This window comes from Schistocerca cancellata, chromosome 7 (genome assembly GCF_023864275.1).
Source record: "Schistocerca cancellata isolate TAMUIC-IGC-003103 chromosome 7, iqSchCanc2.1, whole genome shotgun sequence".
Taxonomy (NCBI): domain Eukaryota; kingdom Metazoa; phylum Arthropoda; class Insecta; order Orthoptera; family Acrididae; genus Schistocerca; species Schistocerca cancellata.
In genome coordinates, this window is record NC_064632.1 from 611542422 (window position 1) to 611561732 (window position 19311).

Consider the following 19311-nt stretch of genomic DNA (forward strand, 5'->3'; position numbering starts at 1 on the left):
CCTGACCATACTGAGGCTCTTATGAGGTACAATTGAGAGTGCAATATCACCGAGCTTTTCACTAGCAAGCAATGCCCGTGACTGTGCTGGGGATGCTGTCTGTATGAGGACTACTCCAGTCCTCATTTTAGACATGCCCTCAGCTTCTCCAAACTTGTCCCCTAAATTTTCCACAAAAAACTGAGGCTTTGTGGTCAGAAATGAGTCCCCATCTGTTCGGCTGTAAACCAGAAATCGAGGAGAATAAGTCTCACCAGGTAATTTAGACCACTGTTCCTCCCCTGGTGTGGACAGGGAAGGGAACAACTGGGGTCATACTGTAAAGGATTGAACTTTCCTTTCTTAGAGACTCGTGCTTGCGCACTATTCGTATTTCGTTTCATGGTGGTCCCACAAGCAGCTAGGGGAAGGAATGTCCACCCAGACAAAGCCCTGCTTGCCTGGGTAAGCCTAATACAACTGGAGGGGGGGGGGGGGGCGGCAGGTTCCCCAGAGGTCGCCCGCTAGCAACTGTTCTACCTCAAAAGCCATGCGTCTCCTCGGCGCACAGCACACCTTGAGATTGAGGTTTTTTTTTTATAGAGGTTCATACCAACCTCGCAACCCAGGTACTTAAGCCTAGATCCCCGGCCTCTGTGCCGTACAGCGTTCCACTGTCACGCCTTACAGTGGTTGTTAAAGCACGCTCAGAGCTTACGGTATTGAGGACTGGTGGCGCTACCCAGTCCCCAGCTCAGGGACCCCAGGGTCACCAAGCTCGTACCCAGCAACTAAATGATGAGCCCCCTGAGGGGAGGGAAACTGGAAGGCTTTGTACAGCCTACTGTAACAAAAACCAAGTAGACTGGATAAAATATGTCACAGACTCTGAAGATTGTGAACAGTCTGCAACACCCATCAGCTGGACTCCCACCCTTCAGATTCATGTATGACAGAAGGGCGACAAGTTTCTTTACAGAAAATATAGAAATCCAGCTCATAGAACCATGTCTTAAGAGGAAAGGAAGTCAGGATCAGGAATACTATGAAAAAACAAGAAGAAATAAGAAGAGGGCATGATGTGAAAGGCAAGTTTTCAAAATTTAAATTGGAGGACTTGGTGTTAGTGAAATCTCTGTGTGGAAAAAAAAAAGAATAAAATAACTGCTGAAATAAAGAACCTTTTTGACATACACATAGGTCCCTTTGAGGTAGTAGAAAAGCCTTATTGATTGTGTATCCAAAATACTGAAGGTTATTAGGATTCACAATGTCACTTAACTAAAGCTGTACAAGTATGATAGCTAACAGCAAAGCCCTGTCTAATACACATGAGAAGTATAAGAACACAGATCTATCAACTATGACAAGAAATTAATCTTCTTACCTGTTTGTTTACGGCTCAAATAGTCATTCACCAAACTATTTAATATCAGTTTATACATGTATCTTTGTTATGAAAAGTCATCTAATATCTATTAGCCTATTTGCATAAATATCTACTTATGAAAAATTAGAATAACTTTAAAACAGTAAACACAAATTCAAACAGAAAAAGCTGAGGTGGGGGAAGGTCAGGTAAACATTGGCTGTGACAACCATTGGAATTTTAGATGTATTATGAAAGCTGCGACAATGTATGAAAGACGTGTGAGAGGTGCTGCAGTCACCACAGACGTGGCAACTCTGCAGACAGACCAGTGATGCGCGTTGCTGACTCCGCTGTGAAGTCTGGCCGACACAAGAGTGATTACAAGCAAGTACCGTAGCTGACAACAAACACGTAGGTATGGCCAATGTCTATCAGAGGGTATCAACCAGCAGCAGAGGAAGGGAGCACGATGATCAATGAACTATTTCTTGGCGATCACGTGTGTGCAAATAGTCCCAGAAATATCCTTCTGCCCAGGGCTAGATAATACGGCGTGCGACCGTTCAGCAGGCAGTTCCCGACTCATTGAGTGTGGAGAAGATTGGCCGGTACAGTGGTGTGCCACCTCGTCCACCCTCTCTTCCACAACGATTGTGAGATGTTGCTTCTGTTGTTTTAGGCTACCAGTTGCTAACCGCTGACTTTGAGGTAGAACAGTTGTACAGGTATAGAGTCGAAGGGAACTTCGATTATAACTAATTAGTTGTTATTTGCTTGCTCCACAGATGGGATCATTATTGGTTTTTTGTCTCTGAAGAGTATATTACTGTTTTTGGTTTACTGTAGTTTCTTAATAAAAAAGTTGGCAAAACAAGTTAGTTCTTGCTCCGTAGATTTAGCAAGGGGTATGTCCCAAACCAGCAAAAAACGTGTATTCATGTTTATTCATGGACACAGCATTTATTTTATTATGTTAAAGAGTAGAAGAGTTAAGGTATTTGTCGGTAAATGAAGTCATATAAGGAAAAGTTCCATGCAGTTGCAAAAGATGAGGAGATTTTTGGAAATGTTTGAAAAGAGAGATTTTTTGGTCTGGAAAGGCACCAGGTTAGGGATTATTTTTATGCCATGTGTTGTGTAACAGTAAACATGTTTTGATACCAAAACAAGTGAAATATTAAAAGTTGGAGTTGAAACATAACTTGCATAGCTTAAGTAACACTACTATAAAACATCTTATTACTGATACCAACACAAGTGTTTGCCCCAGCATGAAAGTTGTCTGACCAAGAAAATAACAATAATATGAAAAACAGAGATGGAATGAAGGAGCAGCAAATTGTGCAGAATATTAATGTTTGTTGTCTTTCCTACAGAACACAAACAAAATTATTTTTGTGCATATGAATTTAAAACAAATGGCTATCCCTACTTAGTATCTGTTTACTAACAACATAATGCACAACTAATCAAGGTTATAAATAAATCCAATATGAATCCTGCACTGCTGATACACATTGTATCAAAAATACTTTTTCTCATTTAAGCGAATGCTTTGTTTGATTAATCATTTAAGAACAAAGAGTGCTCATACAAAATTTCTGTCAGAATTTTGAGAAAACAATCACGAAAAATATTACTCCTGCATAGTAACCAGGTACAAGCACAGTAGATGTAACGACACAAAAAATATTATTTCATAAACTTTTCTATACGTATACCTCTCACTGAAACCCCTATTGTACATTTTTGTGCAGTCCAAACTTATAAAACGAAAAACTAAAAACATGCAAAATCAAGGAAAATGTTCAAATCCCTAAAATACGAGCAAAAACACAAGTACTTGGCATATATGATTAAAAATTGCAATCCTCTCCAATACTTTGTAAAAAACTAAGTGAAGGAAATTAAATGTACAGTACAATGTTTATACAATAATTTTTAGTAATGGATTTCATTAGTTACAAAACAACACAGATGTGTAACAGCACGTAAAAACTCGTCATGAGCTATTTTCCAACAAGCTACAACAACAAATTATACTTTTGAAACACGGGTTTTTGAGAGAGACTCCTTTGTACTCACTCAGAAAAATGCAAAATTTAATGAACATGTTGAATTAAACCAAAAACATGACAGCAGCTGCTTAATGACAAAATTTGTCACCATTGCTGTTATTATTTAACACTTTTCTTACGAACTGCACTTCATATGCTCACCACTGTAAAAATGTTATTTTAGGCTTGAAGCTCTCTATCATTGCTGTCAATCTTTACGATCTACAGTGTGTAGCGTGTGTGGTGCAAAGTATATATGTGAGTAGTGTAAGGCCTATGTAGTTTTTGCAACTGTACCATGTCAGATTTGAATGCTATAGTCTCTAAACCCTTGTTCTGTTTCTGTGTGAAGTCTCTGTCACAGCACATCATTTGCACAAAAAGTATTTTTTCAGCACTACCCAAAATGCTTTCGCCCCTATTTGCACTCTGGTTGTTGAAGGTCCACTCCCCCACACATCCAGTAGGTGAGCTCATTTTACGTGTGTTAGTGTGGCACGGTGGCTGCACTGGCTATTAGGTGACTTAACAAGTCACCAGCCAATAACAGTTCACTAGCAAGAAACGGGTGGCGTTTCCTCAATTATGACCAAGCATATTCCTCCAAACTCAGTGTTTGAATTGAAAAGGTCGATGATTGATATTTTTGCTGAATACCGTGCATTGGAAATACATGTAAAAAGATGAGACCGAGTTATAAGTGGCACAAGAAAAGTTAGTGGCTGGGCCCCTTCATCACGTATTGGCTCAGTGCAGAACACTTTGTGTTGGCTGTCTTGTTTTTAAATTATCGCTGCAATCTAGCAGAAGTCATATCATAACTGCGCGGTGAAGCTAAATGTTGCAAGTTGTGTTGGCAACACTGACTACATCAGCATTTCCTCTCTCATGCTGCCCCTGTCTACAACAACCTAAAATATTCCCTTAACTCTGACACCACCCATATAGTGAACCGTTTGTCTTTTGTGCCACTTATAAATTGTTCAGTCGCATCAAATATCAATAGGAAAAAAACAGGAAGAAGTTAAGCGAGACATTGAATAAGAACTTCATATCGAAGTAAACCTTACTAGGAAGAAATGTAAAATTGGGGGTATTTTGAGCACTGATCTTAAGGGTTTTTCACAGAGGCTATGAATTCATGGTGTACAATCATTGAAAATTTAAAATAAAATTTCCACTGGGTATACATATTATTCTCTCTTTAAAAGCTGAGCTTGTTTTTAATTTAAAAGAAATTATATTAACCAACAAAAGGTCTTGAGGCCAAAAGCATTACTAACCTGTGTGTGCAACTACATGACAGAAAATTTTTATCAAGTCATGTCATATAACTTATTCTTTCGGTCAGTGAATAATCACAGGCAAGATGCATATGGTTTCTTGAATCGTAGCAATACGCCCTGTATCTTATGCATGAAATTTTTCTTTGTGTCTGTACTTATTGTTTCTTTAAATCTTATTGACGTTACATTTTACTTAGAAAAGTTATTTCTCAGAGATGACATATTATGTTATGTCACACAATCTCTAACATCTATGGCCGACATAGAACACCTCCTTTTATCATTAACGAAGATATCAATCTAACAGCATTTTCTTCATATTACAGCTATATTTCCAAATTTAGTCCAAATCAGGTACACGAACAAACACTAATGACTGTCAGTGCAAGGAGATACAATCCACACCATAATTAAAACAATTTTATCACATAATAGCAAAATGCCTTACCTCTGTAAAACAATTTCTCTACAATTTTCATATTTATGTTCACAGGGAAAGTAGAAGGTTTATAAGTTTATTTAAATATTTATTACTGCGAGCAAACTAAAGGCATTTTTGTGCAACTGCACTTATATTTCTAAATCACATCTATTACAGACTGATTCAATGACTGATTAATGACCAAATTTGACTAGCTTAAAGAAAGACTTAAAAATGGCAATTCTCCTATGTTTTCACTTATCGGCTTTATTATAATAACTAAATACAATTACCCAAACAATCATATAACTCCAAGAATTGAAGTTATTAAACCAAAATTATTTAATTGACTAGTAAACGTGGCATTACCCACAAATTGAAAAGCATCTGTTTCTGTGTACAGAGAAAGGGAAAGTACTTTGTCAGTCTATCAGAGACAGACATCAGTGGTAGAAGCTAGTAGCTTGTTACACTCTGACACTTGGTAACGATGCACAATGAACTGTGATTTTATAAATTGTGATTGATATACAGCAGTAATTAGGAAATGACGTGGCTTTTGGAAATAAACAAACGGAAAACATCTTGTGTCCAGTTTAATAATTAAATGACCAAGCACCAAACTTCTGGAAACAGCTGGAGGAAGCAGCAACAGCAGCAGAGTCAGTGCACCAACCAAATAAGTACCAGAATCCAAATTCTTAAATTGAATATATTCCTCGCATACCTGCAAGTACTGACATGTAAACAGATGTACTGTCACCATTGTCAGAAGAGCTACCCAGCAATATAATACTTTTTATGTGTGAGAGGGGCTTACAGCATGTATTTTCAGTATAAATATAAGATAGTGTTAAACTGTACAAAAATGATAGGTACAGGCGAGCTACTATCAGTGATATTATAACCAATTTGATGGAGTGTCACAATTATTAGAGGAATATGCTCAACAGAAGTTATGCCATGATGAGTTGATGGTTTAATTAGAATCTTTGCAGGCTGCACAAGATCTACAGTCAAGTTCAAGTGAATTTAAGTCGCCAGTAGCAATGCCCCACTTTTCAGTAGATCCTTCAGACAGCAAAACAACAGAGAATATGTACATAATTTCAAGGAAATTCAAACAATTTAAAATCACAGATGATAAAATAGTCTATATCAAAATTGAATGGAAGTGCAAATCTGCTATAACTGTTTATTGTGTTTTCACTGGATGATGTCCAGCTTCATACCCTGGAGGTATATCTCCAGGTCATATAAAACTAATACTTCATGTGCCACAAATTCCGGTACAAATGTGCGGATGAAGCGGCATATGGGCATTCGACCCAAAACCTATATGATCACTAATGCACCTTCATAACACAGTCACAAGACTGTTTTGCAGATGGATTATCACTCTTGTTGGACGAACAACCAGTCACGTGAAATGTAATTGTTCTTAGGGACAACGGAAGTGGTAGAGTGTGAACACAAAGGTTTAACTCCTCAGCTAAAATTCTAGAAAATTGGAGATTGCTTCATTTACTCCATATTTACACCTGAAACAGTAACTATCACTTGCTATAAAAATGGCAAGCCAACCAGCATAATGAAACTAGAATTACAGGGCAATGGATTTTTAATTAACAGAACTATATGTGAAACAGCAGGAAGACAATTTCACTTTCCAGCTACCATCATGGACATAATAATTATTAACATGTTGAGACCAATGTTGTATTGGCTGCAGTAACGACCACATATATTACCTAAATAAAACTTAATCTTTATTAGTGATACCTTACATTCCACTTTGCTACAATCCCTAGATGAATTAATAACTCCAGAAAAAGGACAAATTTAAGTCAATCAAGTAATGCAACATGTGAAACTATCTCAAGAAATCTAGACAAAATACATTTATTTTCAGTGCATCAACAACAAGCATAATATTGGTTCTAATGTTCATTTGTGAGACTTAGTGTTGCGTAAAGCGTAAGACATCTCATTCAAATGAGGCAACCATCCACCAGGTACTGGTGGAATGGATGCGAACTACTTATAAGTAATGTAAGTGGGAAGTGTAACTAATGTACACAACCAGGACAGAATGGCAAAGTATATTAATTAAGACAACTAAGATTCAAGACTTAGGTTGAGAAGCAACCAAGAAAACAAATGGCAATTTTAAAAAAAATAAAAGGCAGCTACAGACTCAAGTCAAACAATGGAAAATCCAGGATGGAATGTAACAATACGAGAGAAGGAAAGTTGCTACTCACCATATAGTGGAGATGCTGAGCCGCGATAGGCACAATAAAAAGATTCACACAAACATAGCTTTCGACCATTAAGGCCTTTGTCAGCAGCAGGCACGCACTCACACACACACACACACACACACACACACACACAAACGCGAGCACGCAAGTACAACTTGCACACACATCTGCAGTCTCAGATACTACACTAGTTTCAGCTCTCTGAGACTGCAGCCATTCACACGGCCACAAGCAAACTCAAGTCACAGCAGAGAAAGATGGAAGCAGGAAATGAGTTAGGTCATTGACACATATAAAGACCATTTGTTGAGTGAGGAAGGAGACTGTGACAGAAAACCAAAGAAAGACAAGCCTATTTGTTAGCTAATGAGACATATTGCAAGAAACACTCTCTTTCACATGAGCACACGGAAATACGGAAGCGTCCGATCCTGCCCGTCTGCTTTGACCCATGACGTCACAAATATGGCGGAAATGACCATAAACCACGATTCCAATATGGCACATATAAAGTCGTTACGTACACATTATGAGGACGAAAATACATCGAAAAACAAACACACACATGTTCCACAAAAAGCCTAATGACACTAACGGGACAAGCGCGGTAAATAGGGGTTTTTGGGTGGGGACAAACTAAATACAAACAAATTTAGACACCCACCCCCATACAAAACCATGCAAAACAACGAAAAAAACCGACATCACAAAACTCCCCAAATACCACTAAACACAATATCATCTGGAATCGGCCACTTCCCTTGACCTATACAGCTCAACAGCAGCTCCCGATCCCATAAATTGGGATTGAACACGTCCCTTGACCTACATAGCTCAACAGCAGCTCCCAACATTCACAGCCACACATTCGGATCGAACACTTCCCCTGACCTGTTATCCTTACGACATCTCCACATACAGCCGTCCCTGGTCCGCGACGCCGGAACTTTAAGTAAGCCTCATTTCTTCACGACATACTGAACACTTCACGACTTCATCAAAAAATCCGAATAGTTGAAGAAATTTTATTAGAGACAACGCACTGTCCCCCATCATAGCAGACAACTGAAAACTGTTGATCCTGTCAGTCATATCCGTACCTACCAAAGACATAAAAAACGCAATTCACACACGACGCCAAACTCGCAAACTAAACCAAAACCATCACCAGAGAGCACCACCGATTGCATCAAAATGACACCTACAAACACGCCACTCTCACAAACTAAATTCCGCGGCGTCATGACGTCACACACCAAAACAGCCTCACGTCACGGGTCAAAGCCGACGAGTGGGATCGGACGCTTCGGTCGACCCGAGCACACTGCAGGAAACTGACACAACAATTAACAACCTGTTAAATGAATATAGCAGAATAAGGTGGACACAAGGTCATTACAAACTGAGTCTTGTGTCATAGCCTCACACCAGCTCTCTTTAAACCCCAGATCTCGTCATGAGTTGATTATTGGGATAGATGGCATCCACAGTAATGGCACCTGATTACGATACAGCAGTGAATCTATGTCCTAGATGCTCCTGCACAGTCTATGAACTAGCCGATGATACTTGAGATTATGATCTCCACCTGATGAATTTCCTGTTGCTCGCCACCTACCATCTACCGAAGGGGAAACTGACTATCTTCCAACAACACCACAATGCAGGGTGCTGCCAGCACTGAACTTCAATGCAGAAGCCTCTTGAGATCCAGGTTCCTACTCAGCCCTCAGGCATCTCTGGGTTCTGAAACCTTCAAGAGTTACGAAGGAGACCAACAGACCACAAAACTCCCATCAGGTACACCACAGACAGGTCATCAAGAGTCATGCTACAATCCAGAGTGAGACGCGGACAACAAATAGCCTGCCCGAGACCACTTCATGCTGGGCAACAGCCACACCTTTTCACTGGCAACACAGATATCGCCAAACCTCTCATCTAGGCATGCTACCACTGAGCTGATTGGACAATTAGCTAGAACCCAACATGCAGCTGAATGAGCAACAGTCAAGCCTGGTGAGAAGGAATGACGAGAATAAATGACTGCACTCTAATAACATTTTACTAGTGTCACTGGCACTTCACAGGTCCCCAACAGCTATCGTGACTTCATACCCTGCTCGACCCCTCTGTAAATCTATCCATATCATTCCAGATTCTTCACTGTTGTTAGATTAACTACTGTGAGAGGTTTCTAAAGAATCTACTTATGAACAACTGTGTTTACAAGAGTAAAGAATTTCATAACAGTATGGTATCTTAAATCTGAATATGTGTAATTTTCAATGTAAAGTCTAAATGTAAAATGTAATAAATATAATTATTATAAATAATTATTACTATATAACTACAAAGTGTCAGTTATCAAATTTTGTGTCATTTTCATGATCTGTGAATGATAAATAAAATAAGATGTGGATATTATGTTAAAAAAGCTGCACATATATTCAGTCAAATTTTGATGAAAATTCAAAGTGGTACAAAGTCTGGCAACATGCACTACATATTCAGAAATATAAAATGCAAAAAAGCAGTATCATACTACTATACTATCAATGAGTCACGACTGCTATCAGTCAACTCTTACAAATACCTATATTTAACAATTGCGAAGGATATCAGATGTATCACATGGAGTCAGTAATATGGCTGGTAGACTTCGGTTCTTTGTAGGCTACTCAGAAAATGTAAACAGCCTACAAAGGAAATCAAATACATGACACACCCTAGAATATTGCTGAAGTTTGTGGTAGCCATATAAGAATAACGGATACTCAATATAGAAACATATGGACAGCAATAAGATCACAGGTAAGTATGATTCATGTAGAATGTCACGGAAATGATGTAAAACATGAACTAGCAGATGCCTAAAGACTGACACCAACAACAGTGTAACAGGGTTAATGGAAGTGTCCGATTCCACCCGTCTGCTTTGACCCATAACTTATGTGTTGTGGTGTGTGATGTCATTAAGGTGCGGAGTTTATGGGTTGGTTGTGTTTGTAGATGTCGTTTTCTTATGTTTGATGGCACCCCGTGTGTGTGTGTGTGTGTGTGTGTGTGTGTGTGTGTGTGTGTGTGTGTGTGTGTGTGTGCGCGCGCGCGCACCGCCACCTACTATGCAGTGTTGAAATTTTTTTTGGGTCTGTTTTTCTTGAGTTGTAATGTTTTGTGTATTTATTATGCAGTGAATGTGTTTTCATTTACATAGAGATATTTGACTTTTGAAGTTTTGAGTTGTTGTGGTTTCGGTTTTCATAGCTGTAGGTGTTGGTTTTTTCGTATCAATAGTTATGGTTGACGTATATAGGTCAATGGAAATGACCGACTAATTTTCTTAGTTTTATGTTGCTATTGGTGTTTTGGTAGCGTCAGCTGTGGCCACAGAAGTGTCTGATTCCAATTTCCACAGTTTTTGCTGTAGGCGTTGGTGTTTTGGTATCGTCAGCTGCAGTTGACCTATATAGGTCAAGGGAAGTGTCCGATTCCTGTACATTTTTTTTGTCATTTTGTGTGCTTTTGGATCATGGTGCTGTTATATTTAGCTTGTCTCCTCCCTAAAACCCCCAATTTCCCGCAGTTGTCACGTTTGTTTGATTGTATTTTAGGAGGGAGATGTTATTGCCTTATTTATATGTATTTTTGTGTTTGTTACCATGTGTATGTAGTGACATTATAGGCGTCATATTGGAGATGCTTAGAATAGCCATTTCCGCCATGTTGATGATGTCATGGGTCAAAGCGGACAGGTGGAATCTGACACTTCTGTAACCCCATATAACATGAAAGACTATGTACAAAGTTTTCACAGGCACTCTTAAGTGAAGAACCCAGGAATATTCTACAGTCCCCTATGTATCACTTGCACAGGTCCAGCAATGACAGGATTAGACTAATTACAGTGCATGCAGATGTTGTATGCATTCATACTTCCCATGCTCCATACTCATATGGAGGAGGAGGAAATCCCAATTTAACATGGAATAATTGGAAGTACCTTCTGCCATTCACTTCACAGTAGTTCCACAAGGATGGGTGTAGATATATCTGTTCAATACAGCTATTACCTTTTGTATTATCAGATTCGTGTCAGTGATGTTCATTTTACATCCAACATAAATGTCAAGTGCTAAATCTCAGATTTTGTTCAAATCTGATGAGCACATCTGCTAAATAACCAAAGAAAGATCACAAATTTATTGCTCTCAAATTTTATTCTTTGTAAGAGCCTTGTAAATATAGGTGTGCAATTGACACGGTGACATTTCCAAAATTTGAGCATGAAGGTAGTGCTGTAATTCTGTGGATAACTGTGATAAAGCTATAAAACTTGGCAAGGTAGTTCAACAGCTTGCATTGTGCACATTCTGTAAGTTTTATGTCATTTCTCTCACTATCTTTACTCCCAGGGCACTCAAAGTTGTCAATAAATTTATTCGCTCCAAAATTTCTTCCAAGGTGACATAACTTGACCTCTTTATGTACGTGTATTAGAAACCTATATTTTTGTGACCTTTAGCAACTTGTTTATAAAATCTGTAAGTTTTATCACTTTGGCTTCATAGTATTTAAGATAGACAGTGATGAAACTGCATGAAAAATTTGCTGCTATGGCAATAAGTGATTTTTGAGCTTTTGTGACTCAGGAAGGATGACTGATAGATGCTAGCATTAAGTATCACTTGAAAGAGCATCTTTTTCTCAGAAAAACACGAAATTTCTGTGAATGTTTTCATCCTTAAAGATCTACAATTATCCAGTAAAGTTTCTCATGCAAATGACTATTAGCTCATTCAAGTAAAATATGTATATAAAGATGAAAAACAACTTTTACTAAGCTTATTCTTTTCACACATCAATCTGACTCTTAAGATCTACACATAACTGATTTGCTGGTAATTACCCCCCAAGGAATGTAGCTTGGCGAACATGAGCTACAGCAATCAGCAAAAAATAATAGCAATGTTTGTATAGGCCTATTGGTAATGAAATTTGTTTTTGTGAAGGAAGGTGGTGCAACAGTCATCAACTACAAGCTAATGTAAAAATAGATGAACTATTATTTGTTTTCTCAGGTGCATAATTACATTTATTTTTGGTTAGTCTATTTTACAGTGTTTGATGTCATACACGTAACATAAAAATTACAAATATTTGTAAACCATATCATACAAGGAAAAAGTAATTAACTTTTAAAATTAAATCAAACTTTAGTTTTGAAACTGAGATTATACTACTGATTAGAATATATATGAATTCTGTAAATGAAGATCTGTGAAACTGTTCTTTTGATAATTTGAATGCTTTCTGTTGTCATCTGCTGGCATACAATCCCTGTAAAAAGCTGCTAAGTGTTGCAGACTTTTCTCCTGGAAAAAAGGAACTGTTGTCGAATTGTCCTGGGCTGAGCTCAGTGATGGAAGTATAATTTGTCTTCATCATAAAACCATTTTACTGAGTCCAATTCTTTCTCAAAGAAAAATTGTCACAAATGGAAAAATCTGACTGATGACACTCTGGCAATTCAGCTGATAAATTTCAGCATGTAAGGTCCAACTGGACAAATGTTGTATTTATGCTGTCATATGGAGTAACAAATTAACTGCTGTTACAGTTTAGGCTTAACCTGATGAAGGTGTGCAGCCAGAAGCATGAAACTAATTTAATGGCATTTGAGTTCTCTTGGTGTAACCCCACTTAAAATTCATAGAGTCAGTAAATGTGATTTAAAAGGCTTCCATGCTGATGAACTGTTGAGAAACAAAAATGACTGGGATGGGGACAGGTGATGCAGAGGAATGTCAAAAATGCATTTAAATCACACCTTACTGATCTGTCCAAGGGCAACTATCCTACACAAACTGGAGTACAAACAGTGGATTCAAACAGATTGTGTATCACTTTAAGTTAAGCAACTGTCAGCAGATGATTTTGTTGTATAAATTTCTCTGATCTCATCACTGACACCTCTGTTTCCAAAAATCAAACACAGTATCTCAAAATTGTGAAGCACCACTGTAAGCTTGGTGAAGGAAATATACCGCTTCACTTTGCAGGCAATTACTCCTTTTTGTCCTGAATGCTGTCCAAGATTTTCAACAGGAAAACAGCCATACTACTGTGCATCCCATTGCTGTCTATTTTATCGGAAATGAGGGGTAAGCTGAAGTTTGCAGTCTACTTCAACATGCGACTTAACTTTGTTGTACTGTGTGACAGCATGGTGATGCAATGAATATGAAATGGAAAGTGTTTATAGAGGTCATGTTGAAGTTTACGGTGATGGTCTTTAGTGTGGGATATTTACATCTCTCAATTGTTTGCGAATGATGTTAGTGATTCATTGGACACACAGAATGCTGTTTCCGAGATAAAAATTGGAAGAGTCGGACGCAATCTGTTAACAAGTTATTTTGATGTTGTCGATTATGAGTAATAGATTCATTTGTACTTTGAAATTATTAGAGCAGCATGTTGTTTATGTTTGTGGATTCAATTGTGTGTTATGGATATGAAAATGATGTCCACAAGTAGATTTCTGCATGTTGCAATGGGGGGCAACATGTAGACCACAATTAAATTCCTACAGTTATTTGATTTACTTGCTGAGCTTGTGAAGTGTTTTCTTTGTGGCGACGGTATGAGATTGACGAAGTTTCTGCAACTTGGACCTGTATATGTGGTGCTGCCAGCAGAATATGTATGTATGTTCTATGTAGAGCGATTCCTGGTTTGAGAAGCCTAAGCTGGCCATTTGAGAGTGTGTGTTGATGACACATTAGTTTTGGTATTGCAAAATTCGTGTCTTGGCTGATTTTATTTGGTAAGTAGTTTATAGTTTTAGTATGAATGGTATGTGTGTTTATGTGCCTAACACTATTTCCTATATATCAAAGGAGGTGTTGATGCTAATTTTTTTTATGAATTTTTGGATTGTTTTATTAACTGTAACTATGTTGGATTGCGATTGGTACATATTGTGAAGCTCACCTTAGCTACATTTATTTTCAATGTTAATTATACAAATGAGTTTTGGCTTTGTGGTACCGTAGACTTCGTTTTAGCTATATAAGTCAAGTAAAATTTCTGGCACTATGTGTGTGTTCGTAGAATTTGTTCGAGCTGTATAAGCCAAGTCAAATTTCCAGTACCAGTTTTTAAAAATTTATTCTGGTTCTATTGATTGCCGAGGATTTCAGTATGCTTTATGTCTGCATTATTAGGGTTGTAATATATTTAATTTTTCCCTCCAGCAAACCCCCTAATTCCCCAATTGTTCTGTTAGTTTCACACATTTCTGAAACTATTTTTCATATTATCTGTTTTTGTTCACGCGTGTAAAGAGTGACATAACAGTTGCTGCATTGTATAAGCTTGAAATAGGGTGTCTGCCAGCCTAAAGGAATCAGGGGTCAAAGCTGACAGGTGGTACCACCATCTTCATGTTTGGCAAAATGAGCAAGTATGATGGTCAGAACTTTAATAGTGACAACTGTTTATTTACAGCTCGTACAAAACAGATACATGTTTCAGAGTTTTATTGGCCTTCAAAGTAGTCACCAGCATTATGCATAACCCATTGCCAGCAATGTGAAAGTCGTAAGATACTCTTAGCAGTGCCAGTTGTGTTGACAGTTTGAGTGGTGCAGTCTATTGCTTGATGAATTTGTAGCAGTTCTGAAGAGAATGCCATGAAGTGTTTCCTTCAGTTTAGAAATCCAGTTGAACTTATGAGGACTTAAGTCAGGAGAGTGCATTAGGTGGTATAGCACTTAGCAGCCTCATCAGTCAAACAAATCAGTAAGAGCTTGCACTGCATGTGTTTGAGCATTGTCCTGCAAAATGATGGTCAGGTCCTGCAGAAAATGTCATCACTTCTGTCTCTATGCTGTTCATTTTTGGAACACAACCTACGACCAGCTGACAGAAGTCATGACACTTTCTGCAGGGCCTGACCATCATTTTGCAGGACAATGTTCAAGCATGTACAGTGCAAGCTGTTACTGATTTGTTTGACTGATGGGGCTGCTAAGTGCAACACCAACTACTGCACTCCCCTGAATTAAGCCCTCATAAGTTCAAATGGATTTCTAAACTGAAGGAAACACTTCACGGCATTCACTTCAGATCTTCTACAAATTCGTTGGGCAATAGACTGCACCGCTCAAACTGTCAACACAACTGGCACTGCTAAGAGTATCTTACGACTTCCACATTGCTGGCAACGGGTTCTACACAATGCTGGCGACTACTCTGAAGGCCAGTAAAACTTTGAAACATGTATCAATTTTGTACGAGCTGTAAATTAATAGCTGCCACTATTAAAGTTCCAACCCTCATACAATGCAAAAGTTTTAGCACGATTGGTGACAGATAAAGACATTTGCAGTTTGAAATTATTAGTACAAAGTGTTGTTTATGAAATTATTGGTACAGCGTGTTGTTTATATTTGCAGATTCAATTATGTGTTTCATTCATTATTAAGTTACAGATATGAAAATGAAGTTCACAAGCAGGTTTCTGCATGTTGCAGTGGTGGGACAATATGTGAAACACGATATTCACGACACATACAGTGCTCATACAGCATAATGTGCAGCATGCTAGATAAAGGTACAGGGAGATGGACAAGACCCAGACTGAATCCATGCACCAAATTAACGGTTGTGTGTTGGTACACCGGCCAGCCTGATTGTGGTGGTCTAATTAGGCAGCTTCTCATGTATGTTTAGGCAAATGCTGGACTGGTCCCCAAATTCTGTCTTAAAGAATACAATATACAAACAGTTATGTGATATATAGGCAGATGGCACACACGATTTGTCCCTTAGTGTGGATGACTGTTGTCAGAACGAGTATCTGGCCACAAAGTTAAATAATAAAACAAAACTGGTCTAATCCTGAAACGTGTACACCATACTAATGGAATAAATGCCAAGGAAGAAAGAAGGAGGAGGAGGAGGAGGGAGGAGGAAGAAGAAAAAGAAGAAGAAGAGTGATAGGCTAAGATACAATTTGCATCTCGTGTCTTCTGTCTTTTTGACAAAACTTGGGTGATTATTGAAACTGTAAGTGACAAATCTACAGAAAAGCATATCTTTCAGCTACCTAGTACAAAAATTTCAAGTACCTCATCAACAAGTACTACCACCTCACAGATTTTGGTATAAATGCTGATCACAAGACTTCAGGTGATTAGGAGCAATGTAAAACAACTGTCTACATGAATTAGTTTACGACTCCACTGCACTATAAAATCCTCACGCCTTTGCAACTACAAACATTCAGTAAGCAAAACTTGAACACAACTGAATCAAATTTGTACAGATGGTCCAAACTGAATCAGGTAGAGCTTCTCAGGAGAAAGGATTCCTTTGGTTTCAAGAGTTGCTGAAACAATACAAAATCGCTAACCTATTCAACCTGATTTGAAAACAAATCAAACGAAAAGGTTGTCGAGTGAATTCTTATCATCAGCTGGCAAAATATCAGAACCATCTGATGATGTCCGAGAATTTGTGGTTTCAATACTGTATCCATTATAGTGTGTTATACACACACATTTGCCAATAGCTGATGGTTTGCCAATGTTTGAGAAACACAATTCCTCAGAAGCAGTCATTACTACAGTTGATAAATTTAAATCATTAAAACAGCAATACTGTTTTTTTTTCCCCATTGAATGCCAGTATGTTGGCTCATGAGCCAGAAAGCTACTCAAACATAAGGTTTGGAAAATTCTGCTAAAATCTCCAGAGGCTTGGAGCACTGGAAATATTTATTAAGCAACTCACTAGTAGGCTTTGGAGCCTGGAGAAAGTCCTCGACTAACCTGGCAATCGCGTGTGGCCTTTTGGCAGAGGACACAAGTTTCTTTCTTACTAATTTATAATGGCACAAGCCGCAATGGACAAACACAAGCTTATAGTAATACTGTAACTGACAACTATGCACAAAGCGTCCCTTCTGCGATATCAGGGTTGACAAACCATTTACTTAGGCAGCAAATTTGTTTTCAGGTAACTTCACCCACCTATCTCAATAACGTTGAACTCAAAATGTCAAAAGTTACTGGTTCCATAGACAAGTTACTACAGAGTAAAAAAAAAAGGTGAGATTTCTACAACTTGGAAGAAATTTTGTTTCTACAAATATTGAAAACTTTGAGGGCCACTTTGAGCAAAAGTAGCGAGCCAAATGCCAGAAAACCTACAAAATGTACGTTATTCAGACAACGTTTGGGAGCAAGATATTTGTAAATTTTTCATTGCAATGTGCACACTAAAATTTAACACAATCTGTGATGATCGAGGGGAGGCTATCCCTTAATGTACACCACTTGTCATGGAGTCACACAAATACATAACAAAGTAAATGTCATGTGGGCCCCTTGAAAGTAACGTCTTTTCACTCTACCGACGGATTGCCAATAATAAACAGTTCATTCATTTCAGTAAACGGGATAACACTGTCTAATACGATCTTACAAGATGAGTAGCTATGCAACTGGACATATAATCTGAATAAACCCAAAGAATTGTGTAGTTATCAAATTCCCAAGAGCTTCACTGACACAGTCATATTCACAACACCACAATAACATAGCGTCAAAGACTTTTGAACAACACAACACACACAGAGGTATTTCAAACCTGTTCTATTCGAATCCTTCGACGTCTGTTTAATTCTTGCTTCTTCAGTTCGTTGACATCTGTCAACAACATCTTTCCTCTTTTGACACTTACCGGATTTGCATTAACTGTCACGTTTATTGACATTATGCAATTAACATACACTACAAGTAACATGGCAATTCTAACATAACTAAGCCTTTCGCACTATTTCAGCTGCCTATTAGGCATTTCGACACCACAACACAAATGCTAAACATTTCACGATTCATATTTTCGCCGGTGCCAATCTCGGGACAAGGCACCCAAACTTCGAAGATGAAAACTGGCTACAGATGTACATGTAAATTGAAAGCTCGCTTTGCGATGTCTCGACACCAGAGTTGGAATACAATTGTTTGTTGTATGGTTTTTCTGACTTCGGCCAGACAACATTACTGCGTAATAATAATAACTTTCCTCACTCAATATCCGTGTCTTTTAGTGTAGCTTGCCCTTTCCTGTTTCTAACAGTCGATACTATATTTTATATTTTTATATGTCGGTTACACATAAATTCGATTATCTTCTTGTAGGTTTTAATGGTTGGTGAGATAGGAAGGACTTGACTGACATTGGTTGCGGGATTTTATTCTTGATAACAAATACTAAAAACTTGCACCTCGCCTCATTATATTTTCTGCATTGAAATAATATATAGTTCGTGACTTCATATGTAGTATTGTCACAATCACTGTCTGCTATTTGATTTATATGCAGTCACACAGTCGGTATAAACGCTTTGGAAATGCTCCACTGACCTTAGTGTGGATGTTGCTTGTCGGGGGGTCTACAAACGTACTAAAACCAAGGTCGTTTCCGAATTCGTGGTTGTATTTGCGCATAGTTGCCTCATTTATTTCGGAGCTAGGCGTCCATTCCTCCTGCCAGAATAAATATGCCTTTTTCCAAATAAGTTGTCCATATTTTGTGTGCAGAAGCTTTATATCTAGTTTATCCCATTGCTCATAGTCTGCTTTGCCAATCGATCTGCTTTTTCATTGCCTGGGATTCCACAATGGGCTTTCGCCCACATAAAGGCAATTCGTTTCTGCCATCTGAGTCATTCACAATACCAATAAAGAACTTGAAGTAGGTACTAATAGGTGGATTTTGAGGTTTTTGTATCTGATACTGCTTGAAGTACACTTTTCGAGTCTGACAATATTATATAGGATGTGAGAAATATAGTTGTTACAGCAACAGACAAAGTCAAAAGCATACATTTCTACATTAACTACTATATCAAAGTAGT

The 19311-nt window shown here is 38.1% G+C and overlaps 1 protein-coding gene across 1 annotated transcript in view; it reads right to left on the bottom strand.

Moving 5' to 3' along the window:
- LOC126092292 (uncharacterized) overlaps window positions 1-18306 on the bottom strand; it is a 230263-nt gene extending 211957 nt beyond the window's left edge. The window contains exon 1 of the mRNA XM_049907811.1: window positions 18039-18306. Within this exon, the coding sequence (XP_049763768.1) occupies window positions 18039-18194 (156 nt within the window). The 5' untranslated portion in view covers window positions 18195-18306. The remainder of the gene's footprint in view (window positions 1-18038) is intronic.
- Between the last annotated feature and the right edge of the window lie 1005 nt (window positions 18307-19311).